Source organism: Sus scrofa, chromosome 2 (genome assembly GCF_054392235.1).
Source record: "Sus scrofa isolate SSC_HxYL_T2T_F1_AM1 chromosome 2, Sscrofa_HxYL_maternal_Yorkshire_Landrace_v2.0, whole genome shotgun sequence".
NCBI classification, from domain to species: Eukaryota; Metazoa; Chordata; class Mammalia; order Artiodactyla; family Suidae; genus Sus; species Sus scrofa.
The window spans coordinates 95044087-95067716 of NC_139384.1; the positions used below are offsets into that span (position 1 = coordinate 95044087).

At 37.0% G+C, this 23630-nt stretch overlaps 1 protein-coding gene across 3 annotated transcripts in view; it reads left to right on the forward strand.

The window, feature by feature from the left end:
• POLK (DNA polymerase kappa) overlaps positions 1–23630 on the forward strand; it is a 79034-nt gene that overhangs the window by 40336 nt on the left and 15068 nt on the right. For all 3 annotated transcript variants that reach the window (XM_085013839.1, XM_085013840.1, XM_021084453.2), the window contains exons 4-8: positions 7399–7551; positions 10250–10381; positions 13447–13600; positions 20286–20525; positions 22605–22729. In XM_085013839.1, coding sequence (XP_084869965.1) covers positions 7399–7551; positions 10250–10381; positions 13447–13600; positions 20286–20525; positions 22605–22729 — 804 coding nt within the window. The remainder of the gene's footprint in view (positions 1–7398; positions 7552–10249; positions 10382–13446; positions 13601–20285; positions 20526–22604; positions 22730–23630) is intronic.

Sequence of the window (23630 nt, forward strand, 5' to 3'; positions counted from 1 at the left end):
AGTTTTAGTTGACTATGCTGTGGGAGGCTCTGCGGCATCTTTTACAAGGGAAGTGGCAGGAAATGTGTTCTATGTTGATTATAAAATTGTTTCAGTTTTTGAGCTTCCTTTAAAAGAAGTTGTATAAGTGGGAGGGGATTGAGGAAGTCCTAAGGAGTCTAGAAGATCTGTGAGAACAGAGGTTTTCATGGGAAATGTGTTTCTGTTTCAGAGTCATGAAATTTCACAATAGTAGATTTTATTATGTGTGATAAGATAGTATGAAGTACTATCATCCAGTTGAGGTAAACTAGCTTTTAGGCATAAACTCCAATGATGATGTTTCCTCAGAACCTCCCTAAGTATTCCTCATCCTATCCCATCTTCATTAGACTTCTTAAAAGCACTATCATTTTTGTAGCTGTCAAAGCATCTTATTATGGAGTTTCCGGGTGGCTCAGTGGGTTAGGAATCTGGCATCACTGCTGTGGCTCAGGTTCGATCCCTGGCCCAGGAACTTCTGCATGCCCTGGGCATAGCCAAAAAACAAAAAACCCAAACAGAAAACCCCCACCTTATTGTAACATGGGCTCATAAATTGAATAGACAATATTAAATGGCAACTACATAGCAAATCAGTGCATTTTGATCACTTTAACAATTGATTTTGAGGACTCAGATTTACCCAGCATTTTGGGGTACTACTAAGTCAAAAAAATGAAGAACAATATTTCTGAAGTAGTCCGCTAAACACAATCAAAAAGGGGGATTTTTAAAACATAAATGATATAATATGGATATAAAATATACCAGCAGAATTCTATTTGAGCTTATTTCAGTGTTGAAGACTTCTAAAAATCTAATTTAGGGAAGTATCCTAAAATAATGGAAAGAGCACAGGCTTTAGAACAACCCAATTTCCAGGTCTAGTTCTAACATTTATCAGCTCTGTGACTTAGGGTAAAATGCATAATTGTACTGAGCTTTAGTTTCATCTATAAAGTGAGAATAATAATTATTATCTCAATTATTTTGACAATTAGGTGAGTTAACATAGAAGCATTTTGCCTATTAAATATAATGTACTCAGTAAGTGTCACTTCTAAATGTTTTTATAATTTTTATAACTTTGAAAATTATAGATACTGTCTAAGCCCTTAGCGTATCCCTAGATAAATGCATTCATTGCATGTGTATCTCTTTTAATTCTTTCAACCTTTTGAGGTTGGTTTAGTCTTTCTTTACACATAAGGAAAGTAAGAATGAGAGAGGAAAACTTGCCCACTGTCTAACTAATAAGTAGCCCACCTGAGACCCCCATGAAGCCCTTATTCTTACCCACTCTGACATGCACAGCCTCTGTAGCAAGGGGGCAAGTTACGTGTTAGAGATTCAGATCAGAACTTGAAAATTATTTGGCAGGAAAAATGGAAGAAAGGAGAACACAAATGAAGATTTCAATAAAAGAAACTAGAAAAAAAGCAGTGGTGGTGTGTCTTTGGTAGATGTAGAGGGAGAGAGTTCAGACAAGGGTGACTAATGAGAGAGTAGAGGAAAGTGGAATGTGTGAGTCATTCAGTGGCGAGGTTTCCTTTTGGCAACTGTACCCTTGCTTTAAGCACAGAAAAGACAATAGATTGCTGCAGAGACTGTCACTGCACTAATGTATGAGTCCAAGGAGAATTTTTCTCCATTTGGTTTGCTTTTTATTTATTATCTTTTTCCTCTAAAGCATTTCTGGGTTGAGATATCTCAGATGCTGCCCTCTTATTCTCAGTTGAGTCATATAGAGTAGTTTTTATCTGCTCTTGTTTTTATTAGTTGCCATGATTTGTTTACATCTGTTTTATGTCAGGATGCAATTCTCTAGTTTAAATTTGAAGTACTGGAAGAAATAGTTGTTTTAAATCTAGATAATAAATTGGAGTAATGTTAAAAAGTTCCATTTTTTAGGTGTGGTGTCTCACTGCGTGAGGTCAGCCTTCTCTAAACTTTTTTTTATAAATACTGCTTTCTCTTTTTGAATCAGAAATATGGAATAAACATATATATAAATAAAATTTATACTGATATATATAAATGGGTATACAGAACTCTCCTGCCTTTTTTTATGAGGAAAGAATTTATGTATTTATTTATTTTTATAGCTGCCATTATTTATTTTCATGGTGAGAATCTTTAGGATTTACTCTCTAGTAACTTTCATGTATCAATGCAGTATTGTTAGCTACAATCACCATACTGCACCTTAGACTCCAAATCTTACCTTTTTTTTTTTTAACTGAAGTACCTTAATTGACCTATAACATTGTTAGTTTCAGGCACCCAGTATAGTGATTTGATTTTTCTATATGCTACAAAATGATCACCACAATATCTATAGTTACTGTCTGTTACCATTGAAGTTATTATTCATTATTCCCCATGCTGCACATTTTATCCTTATGACCCATTTATTTTGTAACTGGAAGTTACCTCTTAATCTCCCTATGAGGAAAAAAAATTTTTTTAAAGCAGATAAGATCTTTTTCCTGATGGGACTCACAGTTTAGAGTCTAATACAATAAGTGCCATAGTTAAGAGCAAGACAACAACTATTAGGGAACATTGCATTCTGTGGCATAGAGGAAGAGATCTAGTTAAGTTACAGAGAGATGTCTGAGCTGATCCTTGACCGAACTGTGAAAGGCATTCTAGACTGAGGAACAGCCTGCTAAAGGCACAGACCACCCCAGGTTGTCCATTGAGTTGCAGCCTAAATAGGAGCAGACCCTCTAAAAAGTCTCACTATGGCTACTGGAGACAAATGTGAATCAGGGTGACTGTTTCTGAAAGAGGAATTGCAGTCTTAACCTGAAGCTAGTGTCACTATAAGGTTAAGAAGAAAGACCTTGAAAAAAAAATTCTACAGAATGGAAGCAGGGTTGAAGTCTAACAAGGGGAAAAAAAGCTGATTCATACCCCTGAAATTCTCTACCTTTGAAGAAACCTACTCCAGAGAACTCTACATGATAGAAATTGCTTTCATTCCAGAGATCAGCCCACTTGCTTATTTCTGACTGCATTTCCCTTAATTTTTTATTGCATTGCTATGCAGTTCTCCATCGATCCTTTTAGTGATAGATTGCATTTTCTGAACTTGTACCATGCACCAGATATTTGTCCATGCTGTTTATGTATTCCATCTCATTCAGTAGCTCTCTTCTCTTCATGATTTTACTTAATGGTTTTACTGACTACCTTATATTTTATATAGATGATATGCCCACCACCAACTTCAGTGGGAGCTAGAAAATTGTGTATTTAGCTTTTTCAACCCCTCTAGTAGAGGCTACAAAAAAGGAACATTAGGAATTGGCGTGTCTGCTACATAAACGCTTTTCTCACTGTCCTACTTTGGTTATTTCTTTCATTTCTTTTTTAAAAATTATTTTTTATTATTAAAGTGTAGTTGATTTACAGTGTTGTACTAATTTCTGCTGTACAGCAAAGTGACTCAGTCATACATATGTATAGATTCTTTTTTTTAATATTCTTTTCCATCATGGTCTATTCCAGGAGATTGGATTTAGTTTCCTCTGCTGTATATAGTAGGACCTTCTTACTTATCCTTTCTAAATGTAATAGATTGCATCTAATAACTCCAAAATTCCAGTCCATCCCATTTCCACCTATCACCCTCTTGGCAACCACAAGTCTGTTCCCTGTCTGAGAGTCTGTTTTACAGATAGGTTCATTTGTGCCATATTTTAGATTTTACATATGATATCATATGGTATTTGTCTTTCTCTCTCTGTCTTACTTCACTTAGTATGAGAATCTCTAGTTCTATCCATATTGCTGTGAATGGCATTATTTTATTCATTTTTATGGCTAATATTCCATTGTATATATGTACCCCCTCTTCTTGATCCATTCAGTTGTGGGTTGGCATTTAGGTTGTTTCCGTGTCTTGACTATTTTGAAGAATGCTTCTATGAACATAGGGGTGCATGTATTTTTTTGAAGTATAGTTTTGTCCAGATCTATGCCCAGGAGTGGGATTGATGAATCATACAGTAATTACATTTTTAGTTTTCTGAGAAACCGCCATACTGTTTTCCATAGTGGTTGTACCAATTTACATTTCCACCAACAGTGTGGGAGGGTTCCCTTTTCCCCACATCCTCTCCAGCATTTGTTATTTGTAGACTTTTTGATGATGGCCCTTCTGACTAGTGTGAAGTGGTACCTCTCTGTAGTTTTAATTTGCATTTTTCTAATAATTAGTGATGTTGAACATATTTTCATGTACCTACTGGCCATCTATATGTCTTCTTTGGAGAAGTGTCTGTTCAGTTGTTCTGCCCATTTTTCAGTCGGGTTGTTTGGTTTTTTGTTGTTGAGTTGTATGAGTTGTTTGTAAATTTTGGAGATTACACTCTTTTCATTTGCGTTGTTTGCAAATATTTTCTCCCATTCTTTAAGTTGTCTTTTTTTTTTTTTTTATGGTTTCCTTTGCTATGAAAAAGCTTGTAATTTTGATTAGGTCCCATTTGTTTATTTTTGTATTTATTTCTATTGCCTTGGGAGACTGAGCTAATGAAACATTTTAGGATTTATGTCAGAGAATGTTGTGCCTATGTTCTCTTCTAGGAGTTTTATAGTATCAGGTCTTATTCGAGTTTATTTTTGTGCATGATGTGCGAGTATGTTCTAATTTCATGATTTACATGCAGCTGTCCAATTTTCCCAGCACCACTTGCTGAAGAGACTTTTTCCCATTTTATATTCTTGCCTCCTTTGTTGAAAATTAATTGACCATAGGTGTCTGATTATTTCTGAGCTCTCTCTTCTTTTCCATTGATCTGTATATCTATTTGGTTTTTTTTAAAAAAAATTTATAGTATGGTTGATTTACAATGCTGTGCCAGTTTCTGCTGTACAGAATATGTACATTCTTTTATATATATTATTTTTCATTATGGTCTACTCTAGGAGATTGGATATAGTTCCCTGTGTTATACAATAAGACCTTGTTGTTATCCATTCTAAATGTGATAGATTGCATCTACCAACCTCAAATTGCTAGTCCATCCCACTCTCTTCCCCTTGCTCTATGTCTATTTTTGTACCAATACCACACTGTTTTGATTACTATAGTTTTGTAGTATTGCCTTCTGAAGTCTGGGAGTTATGTTTCCAGCCTTGCTTCTTTTCCTTAGGATAACGTTGGCAATTCTGGCTCTTCAGTGTTCCATATAAATTTTTGGATTATTTTTTCTAGTTCTGTGAAAAATGTCATGGGTAATTTGATAGGGATTGTGTTATTTCTGTAGATTACTTTGGGTAGTATGGCTATTTTAACAATATTAATTCTTTCAATTCAGGAGCATGGGATATCTTTCCATTTCTTTGAATTCTCACTAATTCCCTTTATTAATGCTTTATAGTTCTCAGCATAAAAGACTTTGACCTCCTTGGTCAGGTTTATTCCTAGGTATTTTAATTTGGGGGAGTGCAATTTTAAAAGTTATTTTTTTAACTTCCTTTTCTGATATTTCATTGTTAGTATGCAAAAATGCAGCCAATTTCTAAATGTTAATCTTGTATCCTGCTGCTTGGCTGAATTCATTTATCACATTGAATAGTTTTTGTGTGGAGTCCTTAGGGTATTTTTGATATATAATATGTCATCTGCGTATAGTGACACTTTTACCCCTTCCCTTCTAATTTGGATACCTTTTATCTGATTGCTATGGCTAGGATTTGTGTGTGTGTGTGTGTGTGTGTGTGTGTGTGTGTGTGTGTGTGTCTTTTGTCTTTTGTTGTTGTTGTTGTTGTTGCTATTTCTTGGGCCGCTCCTGTGGCATATGGAGGTTCCCAGGCTAGGGGTCGAATCGGAGCTGTAGCCACCGGCCTACGCCAGAGCCACAGCAACGCGGGATCCGAGCCGCGTCTGCAACCTACACCACAGCTCACGGCAACGCTGGATCGTTAACCCACTGAGCAAGGGCAGGGACCGAACCTGCAACCTCATGGTTCCTAGTCGGATTCGTTAACCACTGCGCCACGACGGGAACTCCTGGCTAGGATTTCTAATACCATGTTGAATAAGAGTGATGAGGTGATGAGAGGGGGCATCTTTGTCTTTCCTTTTTTTTTTTTGACCACAGTGCTTGCAATATGTGGAAGTTCTTGAGTCAGAGATCAAACCTGCATCACAGAAATGACCTGGGAGGAGTTCCCGTCGTGACACAGTGGTTAATGAATCCGACTAGAAACCATAGGTTGCGGGTTCGATCCCTGCCCTTGCTCAGTGGGTTGGGGATCCGGCATTGCCGTGAGCTGTGGTGTAGGTCGCAGATCCCGCATTGCTGTGGCCCTGCCGTAGGTTGGCAGCTACAGCTCTGATTAGACCCCTAGCCTGGGAACCTCCATATGCTGTGGGAGCAGCCCTAGAAAAGACAAAAAAAAAGAGATGACCTGGGAGGCTTCAGTGACATTGCTGGATCCTTAACCGACTGTGCCACAAAGGAATTCCTAGGCATCCTTCTGTTATTCCAGGTTTTAGCAGGAAGGCTTTTAGCTTTTCTCCTTGAGAATTATATTGGCTTTGAGTTTATCATAAATGGCTTTTATTTTGTTGAGATATATTCCCTCTACCCACATTGATAAGAGTTTTTATCATGAATGGACATCATTTCTCTTCATTCTTATCAATCTCTTTTTTCTCTAAAGAAACAAAAACATTCCTTAAAAATTAAGACTCTTCACTGTTCTATTTGACATATATATTGAAATTTCATGGAAAGATAAATTACAGATTAAATTTTTAATTTTGTTTGGAATAAACTAATGGTTATCAAATTTACTCTTATAAAAGCAGTTTTGCAGAGGAAATCTTTACATTTTCCTTTAGTACAATTAGTTGTATAGTACTATTCGGTGTAAACATCATATGCCAAAGAAGTATAATCTTTTTATATATTTCTTTTGTTAATGTTTTAAGATATTAATATTATGAGTCTGATGGGAGTTGTTTATTTTACCTAAACTAAAGCTTTTAGTTACGGTAAGTTGTTTTCCAGATCTATAAAGCAGTAGAATCATTTGACATAAGCAGTTGGAATACTCCATTCTTCAATAAATATTTATTAAGTACCTATTACATACTTGTGGGTATGAGAGATGAAAGCGTTGGTGGAGTGCGATCTTTGAGAACAGATTGCCTAAGTTCGTGGAAATAAAAGCAATTACCAGCTTTAATAAACAAGAATCAAATATACACATATAGGTGTGGGGATGGGTGGGTAGGTGGATAGCTGTATGAATGGATGGACAGAGACAAATAGATACCTACTAAAAGTAAGATTAGTGTTAGGATTAGTGATGTTTCAGTATTATGCATGAAAGTATGTTAACTTTTTAAAAATTAAGGTTGACAGATTTGCAATGGAATTGGAACAGAGCCGGGATCTGAGCAATACCATAGTGCACATTGACATGGATGCTTTCTATGCAGCCGTAGAAATGAGGGACAATCCAGAACTAAGGGATAAGCCCATTGCTGTAGGATCAAGGAATATGTTGGTAAGTAGGAAAAGATCAAAGACAAAAAGGAAGTTTCATGACATTCTCATATTTAGGTAAGCCTTATTGATTCATGAAGGGGGAAGCCTCTATTGAGTTCTGCCAGTTTGTCAAGTATTTTTCTGAATGCTTTATACGTGTTCAATTACTGAATCCTTTCAATATCACATGAGGTACAAATTTTTATTTCCATTTGTCCAATAAGAAAACAGATTCAGAGAGGTGTTTAGTAACTTCCCCACAGTTAGAAACCTGGTCAATGGTAGAGTGGCATTGTATCTTTCTGTGGCAAATTCTATTTTTCTTATTGAAAAAGCACGAAAAGGAAATGCTATTCTAGAGCTGAGGTTTGCAAGCAATGGCCTGCAGGCCCAATCCAGCCTGCCACCGTTTTTTAAACTAAATTTTACTGGAACATAGTTGCACCCATTCATTTATTACTGTTGCATTTAAAAAGCCGACTTTAGTAATTGCAACAGAGATTGTATGGTCTGGAAAGCCTAAAGTATTTGGACCTTTATGGAAAAGGTTTGCTAACACCAGTTCTGGAGTAACATGTTTCATGAGTATAGTGCTGTAATTAAAGAGTTTTTCCTATGACTTGAAACTTTTGTATTTCTGATTATTATATGATTTTCCTTATTGCCACCCTCACCATAGAAGTTTAAGGTGACCAGGCTACCTGTGTGTAGCAAATAATGTGTTGGGAATTAGAAATAGCAACTGGAATAGATGGTATTAAAAAACACACACAAAAAAACAAGGAGCATTCTTTCCTGTTCTAACTCCTTCCAGTGCCTTAGATAGCTTTTAACCTGAGTCCTACTGAATTGTTATTTTATTATAAAACTATAATCTATTTGTTCATTATCTCTACTTCTACAAGTATGCAGGCAACTAACAATCTTGGTCCCAAAACAGTGCTTATTGAAAGTTTACTCCATTTTCCTACAAATCATCAACTAATATTTTTAAAAAATTATTAAGAATAATTATCGATTAATATTAATCAGTTATTAGTTATAACTAACATTATATCAATTATAATTATATTATAATTCTTAATATTACTTAACAATTAATTATTATTAGTAATTTTTTATTGAGAACATATATCACTTTATATGCCTCTGAGCCCCTACAGTACTTGGTGAGACATATTTAATCCTGATTCTATAATTCCAGCCGAGCACAATGGGGATGGCTCTTATCTACTCCCCTGAGAGTTGGCTAGGGCCACAATGGCTTCACTAACATGCTTCCAGCCATGAGCTTCCCCTATCCACATGATACATCATCATTTTTTAATCTAACCCAAGATCCTTACATAGCTGCTTGGTCTCAAAAAAGCAAAGGGAGGAGCTGCAGACTTCTTAATGCCTGGGTTTCAGGACTCATGTAATCTCACTCCCTCACATTCTTTTGGTAAAGCAAGTTACAACACATGTCGCTTGGTATGAAGAACTAGAACCCACCTTTTAACAGGAGGAACTGTAAAAGATTGTGGCTGTGCTTAGCAGTTTACCATAAACCTAAACAGTAAAGAAGGTATATTTAAAATTGTGTTTCTACTCTACTATAGATCTAGCTTTTATATCAATTCAATTAGATGTGTTTACATTTAAAGCCTTGATTTGTCTTTGTCTGCATTTTCTATTCCAGAATACTAACCAAGGATTAGCATAGTTTTGAGTACTAAGCAAGATTTTTTAAATGCCATTGAAAGCCACTAATGGCAAATTTATATTATCATTATCAAATAATCCTTCATTTGATAGATTTTGTTATACATTTCTTTTCATTTTTGCTAAAGTGTCCAAAGATTCCTTGTGATAAAAAATTTTTGTAAGTAGTACAGTGGCCTAACTCATTAACCTAGACTATTGTCAGGTATTATCGTCAATAGAATTTGTTAAGTAATATTCTCCTTCTTACTTTCATAATTGTTTAGTTCAATCTCCTAGTCAAAATATTTTCTCCAAAAAAAAATTCAAGCTTTAAGAAATAAAACTTACTTTTTAAAGTTCTTTTAAGCTTTAGTCACTTCATTTTTGAGACTTTATTGGGCTGACCATATATTAGACCTTTAATTTTTTTTCTAGATGAAAAATTTCCAAAATCACAAATAGACCAAATTCCAAACCCACACTATTATACTTTACTGTTACTATCGATACTATTACTTTTTTGTAACTTCTATACTATTTGTACTATATTGCTTTATAACTATTACTTGACTGCTACTATATTACTATATTACTATATATATTATATATATATACTATATATATAATATATTACTATATTACTATATTACTAACTATCCCACTATCGTCTAGACATTTATGTATACTCTATTACAGGTATACCTTAAAACCACTAAAGTTTAGTCACTGGAAGTGTAAGAATGTTTTTATTAGCACCGTCTTGCTTATTTCCTAGTGCCACATTATAAATATGGACAACAGCGGAAGTGGGTTATGGTATTATGTATGTATGTATGTATATCATATGTGTGTGTGTGTATATATATATGCATATAATAAATACATGCATGACAGGATAAAGTCAAAGCTTGATTGGAGACAGTGGCATATAAAAGAAATGTCCTTGAATTGAAAATGTTTTCTTTATGAAGGCATTAATATGTTCACTTAGGTTTGAATCTTTTTCCCCCATGTGGTCCATATTCTTTCAGTCTACTTCGAATTACCATGCAAGGAAGTTTGGTGTTCGTGGAGCCATGCCAGGATTTATTGCTAAAAGACTCTGCCCTCAACTGATTATAGTGCCCCCCAATTTTGACAAATACCGAGCTGTGAGTAGCGAGGTAAGTCTGATGTCTCACCCCTACTTGAGCTTTTCACTGATTTCCTGTGACCTACAGAGTCAAATCCAAAAACATCATAATTTGGCCTTAGCTTATCCCTTCAAGTTTCACCTTCTATCACTTCTTCAGCTTATATATCGAATACTGAGCTGCATATGTGCCCATAATACACTCTTCTATTTCCTAGTTCTTTGCTTTTCCATGTTTTTTGTTTGTTTGTTTGTTTGTTTAGTCTTTTTAGGGCTGCACCTGCAGATTATGGAGGTTCCCAGGCTGGGGGTCAAATCAGAGCTGTAGCTGCTAGCCACAGCCATAGCAATGCCAGATCTGAGCCACATCTGAGACCTACACCACAGCTCACAGCAACGCTGGATCCTTAACCCACTGAGTGAGGGCAGAGACCAAACCTGCGTCCTCATGGATGCTAGCCAGATTTGTTTCCACTGAGCCACGACGGAAACTCCCCTTCCATGTGTTTTTTCATGTACTTAGAAAACTCTTTATCTCCCCAGAAAAGACTGAACTGCCTTAATCATAACCTAAAAAACTTTAGCTAATTTTGTGTTAATGTGCAATGTACATTTTCTTCTATAATAAGTGTATATCTATAATCTACAGAATATACTCAAGTCATTAATTCCAAGCTCCTTTCTAAATAAATGTTTTCTCAGTGTTTTAAAATGGTAACAAAATTCACTTATTCTGACTAGTTGCTCTCCTTGCCCTATTACCTAGTGAAGGTGCTTTTGAGTGTTTTATGTCCAGAAGATTATAATCAAAGAAAAAGGGGAATAATCTATTGTTTTGAAAAAGATTTCTGAAATATAAAGATTTGATTATTCACTAAATTGTCTAAACTGCCATATATGAAAAACTGCCCTTTTCTCTAATTTCAGTAACAATTGGATTATCATGCCAGTGCTAAAACTTAAGTCATAAATTGAAATTTTTGTATATGACAGTAGACATTTTTAGGCTACCATGGCAAAATGCAGTGCATTAAAGACTACTGTATGAATTCAAACGCTGAAAAGCTCTGGCCTCTCACTTATTACTGTTTAATCTTATAAATGGTCTTAGGTTCAGTCTCCTTTTTGTATTCTACCTCATTTCCCCTAGCAATAAAACCTCCCGCAGATTAAAATAATATCCCACCCTGAATTTTTTTTAAGTTTTTGTTGTTGTTATTCTTTCAAAAACAGTCTGTGGAAGCAAATGCTTTTATGGCTACCTCTGAGAAGGTGGGAAAGGGAGCTCCTTCAAAGGATTACTGCTTATCTCTTGTACTGTATTCCTTTTTTTTTTTTTTTTTTTTTCATTTTTGGCTGCCCTGTGGCACACAGAGCTCCCATACCAGAGATCAGATGATGAGATCCAAGCTGTAGTTGCGACTCAGGCTGCAGCTGCAGCAATGCTGGATCCTTAACCCAGCGTGATCAAACCAGTATCCCAGCCCTTCCAAGACATGGCCAATCCTGTTGTGCCACAGTGGGAGTTCCATTGTCCCGTATTCTTAATGAGAGGTAAAATGCCAACCATAAATATTACAGGCTTTTTGTAAGTTCGAAAATCCTTCGAAGACTTTGTAAGACTTTAAGTTCTACTTTAACTCAGAACTTCTGACAGACAGTATGACACTAAGAACTAAATTGTTTTTAGTTCTCTTTACCTATTTACATTAAGTTGATAGGTAAAGATTTGAGCAGGACCTAGCTTGTTTATTTGCATATGACAAATGGGTTCTTATGTGTATTATGAACTACAGCATAAATTCACTGACTCTAAATGCATTAATATTTATGGCTTAGTTTAAAAGTTTAAGAAAAAGCCATTTTTGTTTTATCGAAAAGAATGGACTAGGTTTAACTGCTCTCCAAGCCTTCATGCTGGTCTATTTTGTTCTTAAAACAGTGTCCTATGTAAAGGAAGTTAGTGAGTACTCATTGTCTCCAGAGAGCACTTTTCATTCAGAATAATCTTAGTTGGCTGCCAACTACAGACTTTCCAGAGTTTCATTTTCACTAGAAAGATTCCGTTTGAGCACACTGTAAAAATGGTTTCTTCTGCAAGAATAAAGCTAATTAGGTATTCTCTGAATAAAGCTTGGCCAATTTTTATGTCACCATTTTCTAAAATTACCTTTGACTCAGCTGTTCATAATGACATTCAAGTAAAAATCTTTCTTTTTCTAAAACATCAAAGAAAGCCTTCTCATGGTACAGCAGATAGCTTTTAAATACTAGGTGGAAATATAACATAATTCAGCAAATATGTTTTTCTAATATACATGTTATTTTGGCAACCATTTCCTCTAATTTCGCCTAGTACTTCAGCGGTTACAAAAATGCATAGTTTTATACAATAAAACTATCTTATGTAAAAGGCATTTCTGGAATCATACTGAAATTCTGATCTCTTATGTGTTTCTTTTATCCTAAGATGCAACTCCAAACTTTTCCCCATCATTTAATATAGTCACAGATGTAAACTACAGATTCTGTCATCTTTTCCATTCTAAATTCTGATAATTGAGTTTTGTTTTCTGAATAGATACATGCATTAATGTGTGTATTGAGTAGAGTTTTATGTGTATATGATGATTAATTGAAGTAGAACTACTTTCTGAAACAACAGTACCTTCACGTAAGATTATTTCTCTTAAAAAAGAACAAAAACAACCGTAAAATGGGGACTGGGATCCTATTGCTCCCTCTTCTCTTTTTGACTTGCCACCTAAAATTACTATGCTTAACCATTTTTTTCTGTGCCTTTCAGAATGATGTTGTCTGAGATTTATTTGAATCAGTCATTAGCCATAGGTGGCTAAGTAGAGCTTGTATCAAGTGAAGCTATTCTATGGTCTTCTGCCTTCATGCTCTATTTTAATACAACTGAGAATTTGGACAAACTTGCCCTAGCAGTAAATTATATATTCTCTAAATTCATGAGCTGTTGACTATAGAATCTTTACTATAGTTGCAAAATAAGAATGTCATTGTTTCTTATCAGCTGTGGGCAGTTTTTGCTGGGGCAGCAAAATTTAAACCATTCTGTTCCTTTTGAAGGTTAAGGAAATATTTGCTGATTATGATCCCAATTTTATGGCCCTGAGTCTTGATGAAGCCTACTTGAACATAACAAAGCACTTAGAGGAAAGGCAAAATTGGCCTGAGGACAAAAGGAAGTATTTCATCAAAACAGGGAACTCTCTAGAAAATGGTAAGCAATTTATTAGAATGATCAAAGTAAAAAACAAACAGAAAACACTTTGAATTAATGAGTTAACTCTTTAACATCCATAGATGACTACATATGCCTTTAATATAAAAATAAAGTTGTTATAAATGAAAAATCAGAAATTTAAAATATACCAGTGGGTATTCTGAGTTAAATGTGTGGAATGTCACTTTTAAACCAAAGGAGATTGTTAAATCTCTAGACTTGAAAAACGGGCAGAGTCCCTAAACAAAGTAATTTCATAGCAGTTCTCTTCTGAAGATCTAACAAAGGGTTGGATTGCATTGAATCTGAGGAGGTGCTTTATTTAAGGTGGCCTTTTGTTGTAGTTGTTAACAGAAAATGGATTTAAAAAAAAAAAAATTAGGAGTTCCCGTCGTGGCGCAGTGGTTAACGAATCCGACTAGGAACTATGAGGTTGCGGGTTCGATCCCTGCCCTTGCTCAGTGGGTTAACGATCCGGCGTTGCTGTGAGCTGTGGTGTAGGTTGCAGATATGGCTCGGATCCCGCGTTGCTGTGGCTCTGGTGTAGGCCGGCGGCTACAGCTCCGATTCGACCCCTAGCCTGGGAACCTCCATATGCCGCAGGAGCGGCCCAAAGAAATAGCAAAAAAAAAAAAAAAAAAAATTAGCCACAAACATTAAAACAGTAAGGAGGATTTTTTTATTTCCCAAATTTTCTATCATTTGGTTCTACAGTGATTATGACCATTTTCAAAATTAGTGACTCCCCAACTCCTCTCTTTGCCATAGAGCTTGTGTGATCAGGCCACTCGAGATGGCTGTTGTCTTGCTCTCTGTACATCCTCTGCTCAACCCTCGCCTGCTTTACTTACACCCTGCTCACATGCCTGACCTTCATGCATACTTGTCCCAGGTCCTAGCTAATGGTTGCTCCCAGTAGCTTATCAAAGGGGCAGTGAGGGGCTCTGCTGGTATCCCTGGTAACTGAAGAGCCAACCTGACATCAATTCCCCTATAACTGGTAACCTCACTCTACCCCCAGAAGCAAAAACTGCCCTCATGTCCTGCCCGCCATCAGTCACACATGGTGGGGTGTTGCCCCAGGACTTTGCTTCAAACGTGTAAGATCCCCGCTGCATTAAACCATCGATGACTCTCTTGCTGACTGGGCTTTCTTCGATCTTGAAGCTGAGCAAGTTCAGGCCTTATAGGCCTGTGGGGTGCAGCCCAACAACCTTTTGTTGATTCTATTTTTTATATACAATGAAACAGAAGTTTTTTTTGTTTGTTTTTTGTTTTGTCTTTTTGTCTTTTAGGTCTGCTCCGATAGCATGTGGAGATTCCCAGACTAGGGGTCGAATCGGAGCTGTAGCCGCCGGCCTACACCAGAGCCACAGCAACGCAGGATCCGAGCCGCATCTGCAACCTACACCACAGCTCACGGCCATGCCGGATCTTTAACCCACTGAGCAAGGCCAGGGATCGAACCTGCAACCTCATGGTTCCTAGTCGGATTCGTTAACCACTGTGCCACGACGGGAACTCCAAAAGAGAAGTTTTATGATCCCAGGCAGTTTGGTCAAATGGGCTCCCTATAACCTATTCAAAATGATGCCAAAAAACATGCAGATAATACACATACTACTTTCAGTCTTTTGTTAGAGGTATGATTTCTTCAAATACCAGAGCTGCCCTGGACCCCTAAGCAAAGTTCACCTGGATGAAAAAGTAGAAACAAACCCACAGCCACATTTTATGTGGACAACTTTTAACTGCTTCAAATAGAGCAGGCAGTGGTGGGGAAACCTGTTTGTAAGTTTCCTTGAAGCAAAAATGGTGGATCCTCAATGGCACAAAATTCTAACTTTCCCATTGTTTGGACTTGCATCTTTGGAGCACATTTAATGTGGACATCAAATCATAACTTTATTACCTTACTTAGAGCTCTAAGAGGTAGGTCTCTTTCTTTAACAGAAATGTTAAACAGTAGGAGTTCCCATCGTGACTCAGTGGTAATGAACCCACCTAGTATCTGTGAGGACATGGGATTGATCCCTGGCCTTGCTCAGTGGGTTAGGGGTCTGGCGTCACAGATGCCACTCTGGCGTTGCTGTGGCTGTGGCGTAGGCAGGTAGCTGCAGCTCTGATTCTACCCCTAGGCTGGGAACTTCCATATTCTTCAGTTGTGGCCCTAAAATTAAAGGAAAAGAAAAGAAACATTGAACAATAAACACAATAATTTCTGTACATAGAAACTTGCAGCAAAAGGTTTTTTGCTCTGAGTATAAATTTGTTGTTTGGGGAGGTGACACACAAAGCCTGATGTCAACTTTGCTTAAAATTTCACTTTTTTTAGTTCCTTATTTTTCACAAGAAAAAGGAGGGGAACCATTAGTTATGTCAAAGCACCCCCTGAGGGTCTCTTTTAACAATTACTTTCAAAATATGTTATATATATAAAAAAATCACATTGGGACTAAAGTAAATGTCTTTATTCTCTGCTAATGTTCTTTTCATTTATTACATGTCCAAACTCATTATGAGGATATGAATCTCTAATATCAATTGTATTAACATTTTTTATATACTTTCCTCTTCATGTATTTTATATTCTTTTTTTATGATTAGAGGAAAAGCATTTTATTTATTCTCCGTAAAATGTGGAACAAAACAAAAGTGTTTTACAAATGAATGTCAATATATAATATTGCATCTAAAATCCTAAAATAAGAAATATGGCATAAATATTTGGAAAGAAGAACTAGAAATACTATTTTAGACACAATTGTATACCTAGAAACTCCAAAGGAATCAACTAGAATTAGAGAAAACAAAGAATTTCCACTAAGTGCAAATAGAAGGAAAGAGGACTGGTGACAAAAACCTGAGAAACAGGAACATTTAAGGGACAGGAGGGAGAAGAGGAGCCAGAAAGAAGCCCGAGAGGGAAGAGCTGAAGAAACAGAATAATCATTCTGCAGGAACGTCCCTAGAGCCAAGATAGAATTTCAAGAAAGGAATGGTCCACTGAGATCTGGATTGGTCTATAGCCACACTATGCTGAACATGCAAGATCTTGTCTAATCTCGGAAGCTAAGCAGGGTCAGGTCTGGTTAGTACTTGGATGAGAGATCTGAATCAGAGTATCCATTGAACCTGGCACTCAAAATACAATAAACATCCTAAAAGAGAGTAAGGAAGTATTACTTAATCTTACAGGTGCTATCCACAAAGTAGATGCTCACTGAATAATATCTTTGAGTAGCTGGGTTCAAAGTGAGGTCTGAGGGGAGTTCCCGTCGTGGCGCAGTGGTTAACGAATCCGAATAGGAACCATGAGGTTGCGGGTTCGGTCCCTGCCCTTGCTCAGTGGGGTAACGATCCGGCGTTGCCGTGAGCTGTGGTGTAGGTTGCAGACGCGGCTCGGATCCCGCGTTGCTGTGGCTCTGGCGTAGGCCGGTGGCTACAGCTCCGATTCAACCCCTAGCCTGGGAACCTCCATATGCCGAGGAAGCGGCCCAAGAAATACCAACAACAACAACAACAAAAGACAAAAAGACAAAAGACAAAAAAAAAAAAAGTGAGGTCTGAGGACCAGTAGAACTGCTTCATTTGATGACTTGTTAGAAGGGCAGACCCTGGGGTCCCATCCTCAGGGCCTATTGAATCAGGTGTTACATATGCACATGAAAGTTTCGAAAGCACTGTTTTACAGCTATGTGGTGACTGATGCCCTCCTGGCTTTCTACGGCTCACCTTCTCAAATGGATGCTCGATGCACACTGCCTCATTTTTTAACTCCTTCCTTAATGAAAATTATCTAGGTTCAATTCTACTCAAATGGAATTAATTCAACAAATGTGAATCTTTCCTCTGTTCCAGACGCTGTTACTGGCATTGGGATACATCAGTGGAATGAACAAGACAAATCCCTTCTGGTCCTAACAAGGCCAAACTAAGATTACCATTATTTGGTAATAATTATCATCACCAAATAATGATAATTTCCAATAAGACAATGATTTTGCTACCTTCTGTTTTTCCCTCAAATTATCTTTCCAGCAGCCCAGAGCCATGCAATAATGTCTATTCAAAATCATTTTTTCCTGATTAAATAGAAACATTTGAAGATCTACAGATCAAGCCCCAGTGGCAATGAATCCATTACTCTTCCAGCTTCCTTTCTATCCTTGCCTTGACTTAGTATCTGTACTGTAACGTTCACCATGTCAAGCATACAGTGGCTTGACATGGGATCTCAGTTCCCAGATGAGATTGAATGTGGGCCGCAGAAGAAAGTGACGAATCCTAACCACTAGACGTATTTCTTATTCTTAAGCAGTTTATTTACTTTAACTTTTTTTTCTCTTACGTAAGTCCCTGTGGGCCAGATTTGCAGGCATATCTCATTTCACATTATGCCAGGAGAAGCTGTCAGCAGTGAGTTGGAGCCATGGCAGGTGGTTGATGAACCTTCCTCTAAAGTCGAAGGCATTTTTCTGCTGTTTTCCCTTTTTCTAAAAGGTGCAGTCTTTGGAAAGCATTGCTAACCACCATGTCTATATATACCTAAAATTATTATTACTATTTTATGTTTATTCCCTCATATAAAGCTGGTTGGTAAGTGACAGGCAATATAAGAAACTAAAATACTGTACACTCTCTAGCACTTGTCATCCAGGTGGGATTGTTTTGTTTTGTTTTGTTTCGTTTTTTGCTTTTCAGGGGTGCACCCACGGCATATGGAAATTCCCAGGCTAGGGGCTGAATCAGAGCTGCAGCTGCCAGCCTACACCACAGCACCTCGGGATCCAAGCCACGTCTGCAACCTACACCACAGCTCATGGCATCTCTGGTTCCCCGACTCACTGCCAGAGGCCAGGGATCAAACCCGCATCCTCGTGGATGCTAGTTGGATTGGTTTCTACTGCGCTGTCGGGAACTCTCAGGTGGAATCTTTAATCCTAGTGTTTCAGATTATAAGTAACCTTAGTTTTGTACTATTTCCTCAGTTGTGGGGAGTATAAAGATATATCTTTCAAAAGGAAATAAGAAACCACTCCAGCAGTTGGTTGCATAGCCAGGGCTCATGGAGAAGTAGACAGATTGAAAAGGTAATCCATAGCATTTAGCGGCAACTCTAACCATGAACATGAAGACAGCATGCTTTGCTTTCTACTGTAGAGTTCTTCTGTCAGTGACTCACCTGAGGGTAGTGTGATTGGAGCATGAGGTACAAAACAGGGCATGAGGAACTGCAGAAGGGGGTCATGAACGTACCTTATTCGGTCTGCAGTTTTCCTGTAGCTCTTTACCTTGACTTCTGCACATCTGGGTGGGAAAAGAGGGTCCAGGTGGATACCATTTTAACTGCACCACACAGCTTTAATCCCCTCTGAAGTGCTCTGCCTTCTAAAACCAGATAATGGAAAATAAACTGAAGTATATGAATAACAGCTAATGTACATTTGAAAATAGGGCTTACTTTGTAAGTGGCCTAGGAATTCAGATTTGGAAAACAGCTGTCTGTAACTTAATTCATATTCCATACTTAAAAGTTTGAAACTCCTCAGGTGTCTGCCATATTATTTTATTTATATTATCTTTATAAAATCTTTCCAAAAGGCCAATTTCCATTTTTTAAATATAATGTATTTGTGTCTTGATACTAGAACTTTGATTTTTGCTTTTGTATATACCTTAATTTGGAAAACATATACATGTAAAAAAAATTATGAAATGCATCAGAAAGCTCTGTTATTAATCTTAGTTTTTATAAATTTTACATTTAAACTTATTTTGCCTCCATTAAACGCAGAAGGTAAAGTCATCAATGGATTGGTTCATGAGGACATTTTTAGTATCAATATAGAGTTAAGTGTATTTCATATAGTTCATTATGAAAAATGCAGATAAAATGAAGTCATAATCAGAGTAGAATTTCTACCTTACTTTTTAATAGTAATATTAATTTACAGCCTTTTGATCATAATAAAGGCTTCTTGCCCTTAAACCTGGAACATGGTTAATCTGATTAGACCTCAAGAATTTATATATTTAAAGAAGTATAACTTCCAGAAGTAATTTCTATTTATTTCAGATGTGGTCTTAGTAAAAATGATACTTTATTAACAAAAAAGTAGAAATTAAAATTAGCTTTTGAAAGAAGAAAATTCAGATTACTTTAATATTCAAAAAGTTCTTCCATGAATGAAGAAAATTTTAAGGTTGTTTTCCTCTTGTCAAAACAAAAGTTATCTTTGAGGCGTAATTACTCTGTATTGCTTAATGCCTTTTTCCTGATTCCTAAATTCTAATTTAAGAAGGTTCTTTTTCCCCCAGAGATGAGGAAAGAAGGGGGGGAAATCTTTCATTTTTTTTTTAGGAAAAAAAATACTCTGAATCTAATTCCAATTCTGGATTTCAAATAATTTTGGTACAAAAATCAATAAGCTTTACATAAGATAGTTCCTTTTAAATATATACAATGCAAATGAATAATATTCTTTTTAAGAAAAACTTAGAATCAGTGTTTTCTTTGTTACACAGGTAGAATGTAAATAATAACATTTCTGATCTTGATTCTTAGAAACAAAACTAAATTAGATTTGTTTTCTCTTTAGAAAGACTGTAGGAAAACCTAATTTATGAAGTATGTATTTCTTAAAATGAAGATGAATTACTGTTCCTGTTTACAATTTAGATAAACCAGGAAAGGAAGTTAATAAACTGAGTGAGCATGAACGATCCATCTCTCCACTACTTTTTGAAGATAGTCCTCCTGATTTGAAGTCCCCAGGAAATTCTTTTCAAGTGAACTTTGAAGAGCCGAATAATCCTCAAATGACCCAAAACTCAGTTGTTTTTGGAACATCAGCTGAGGAAGTGGTAAAGGAAATTCGTTTCAGAATCGAGCAAAAAACAACACTGACAGCCAGTGCAGGTACTTAAATGGATATTGATGGTTTCAGTAGTTACAGTTTTCAGACTGGCTAATTCAAGTGTAAAATTAGTAGTTTTTCATTAAAAGTGTGTAGAAATATTTTACTTAGCTGTTTTTATTATTGTTATTAACTGCTGACAACTTTACCTATTCAGAATTCTGTGAACCTACAGGTAACTTGGAATGAAGCAAAAAAGCCCATGTATCCAAAGCAAAAACAATCATAAAGCTTAGGTGGCTTTCCTTTTTTTTTTTTTTTTTTTTGTCTTTTTGCTATTTCTTGGGCCGCTCCCGCGGCATATGGAGGTTCCCAGGCTAGGGGTCTAATCGGAGTTGTAGCCACCAGCCTACACCACAGCCATAGCAACGCAGGATCCGAGCTGTGTCTGCAACCTACACCACAGCTCACGGCAACGCTGGATCGTTAACCCACTGAGCAAGGGCAGGAATCAAACTCGCAACCTCAACCTCATGGTTCCTACTCGGATTCGTTAACCACTGTGCCACAACGGGAACTCCAGGTGGCTTTCCTTTTTGAAGCACAAAATATATTTTAATTGGTTTTGGATATCATACTTTATTAATTTTTTCCTTTGAAGACTTACAGTCAAGAAAGACCCCAGATGACTAAGGTTTGGATGAGACAGAAAAAGCACCAACTAGCAACATAACCATTTAGAACCATCTGGTGAAGGGAAAAAGAGCTTTACATATGTCAGTAACCCACGGGGGGTGGGGGTGGGGTGGTGGTCACGCTGTGTCTTAGCGTAGAAACTGATACTCATAATGAGGACCCTAGATTACGTTATGAAAGCCATATTGATTGGGTTAGTCTTTCCTGTGCCAAATGATGAGAGTGAATCATAAGTTTTAAAAAGATGTGTGTAGGAGTTCCCATTGTGGCTCAGTGGTTAGTGAATCCGACTAGGAACCATGAGGTTGCGGGTTTGATCCCTGCCCTTGCTCAGTGGGTTAAGGATCCAGTGTTGCCGTGAGCTGTGGTGTAGGTTGCAGACTCAGCTCGGATCCTACGTTGCTGTGGCTGTGGTGTAGGCTGGTGGCTACAGCTCCGATTCGACCCCTAGCCTGGGAACCTCCATATGCCGCGGGAGCAGCCCAAGAAATGGCAAAAAGACAAAAAAAAAAAAAAAAAAAAAAAAAAGGTGTGTGTAAAAAATGCTCTTAGACTTCAAAATACCGTAGAGAGGCATTCCCACTGTGGCACAGTGGGTTTAGAAACCAATTGCACGGGAGTTCCTGTTGTGGCGCAGTGGTTAACGAATCCGAGTAGGAACCATGAGGTGCAGGTTCGATCCCTGCCCTTGCTCAGTGGGTTAACGATCCGGCATTGCCGTGAGCTGGGGTGTAGGTTGCAGACGCGGCTCGGATCCGGCGTTGCTGTGGCTCTGGCGTAGGCCGGTGGCTACAGCTCCGATTCGACCCCTAGCCTGGGAACCTCCATATGCCGCGGGTGCGGCCCAAGAAACAGCAACAACAACAACAACAACAAAAAAAAGAAACCAATTGCAGCGGCTTAGGTTGATGTGAAGGTATGGGTTCAGTCCCTGGCCTGGCATAGCAGGTTAAAGGATCTGGCATTGTTGCAGCTGTGGCTTAGATCAATCCCTGGCCCAGGCACTTCCATATGCTGTGGGTGCAGCCATAAAAAAACAAAACAAACAAAAAAACAAAAAAAAAAAGGAGATTTAAAGTATTTCTCATTTCTGCTGCCACAATAACTGATACAGTTCCTTTCCCTAAAATTGTAGCAAACCCTGGAGAGAGATAGTAATCAAATGTTATTTTCAAAGTAGCGTTCCATATCATTTCAGATTTTTGCATTTAATTTTTTCTGTATTATTAGCACTTATTTTTAATTTTTATTTTTTTGGTTGTTGTTGTTTTTGTCTGCACCTGCAGCATGCAGAAGTTCCTGGGCTAGGAATTGAACCCATGCCACAGCAGTGGTGACAACTAGTGATCCTTACCCTGCTAAGCAACTAGGGAACTCCCTGTTATCACGTATTTTTAAATCATACATATTATGTTCTTTGAGTCATCAGAGTGTTTTCTTTTAAGGCATTGCACCAAATACAATGTTAGCAAAAGTCTGCAGTGATAAGAATAAACCAAATGGACAATACCAAATTCTCCCTAACCGACAGGTTGTGATGGACTTCATCAAGGACTTACCCATTAGAAAGGTAAGATTTTGCACAATTTTTTTTTATCTGTATATATACTCTGACTTCTGAAGAAAAACTCTTTAGGATGATAGTAATCATTCTTTCCGAAAAATTTTAAAACAGTAGGTAACATGCAAGAACTGTAGTGGATGATTGAATTTGGACTTGAAGAAATCTTTCTGTGAAATCCTACAAGTGAGGTTTAGGAAACTTGTTTGCTGAAAAGTTTTTGGAAAGTAATGGACTTATTACCATTTAATTAAACTTATAAACAAACCAGAAATAGACCCACAGACGTAGAAAACAAACTTATGGTTACCAAGGGGGAAAGAAATGGAGGGGAGGGGTAAAATAGGAGTTTGGGATTAGCCTATACACATGTATTTTATATATATATATACATATATATATAGTGTATATAACACCTACCTCACCACTCCAGAGAGGAGTGATGAGTTGGGCAAAATAGGTAAAGATGATTAAGAGATCCAAACGTACAGTTGTAAAATAAATGGTATGGGATATAATGTACGGCATAGAGAGTATAGGAAATAACATTATAATAAGTTTGTGTGGTGACCACCACATGGTTACTAGACTTATTGTGGTGATGGATTCGTAATATATATAAGTTATATCACTGTGTTGTACACCTGAAACTAATGTTATTTGTCAACTGTAAAGATCAAAATGGGAAAAAAAGTTGTTTACCCTACCATTCCCCAATTTTATAGGACCACAGAACTCTTTTTTAAATGCTTTTTTAAAAATTCCATGGAATTTAAAATTTTAAATTTCCATGGAACACTGGTTTAGGAAATGTGGCCCAAAAGTGATTAAAACCATTTTCTTTCATGACTTGTGAAAATAGGAACATTATTTATACCTGTTATTAGTTATAAGAGGTATGATGCAGTTT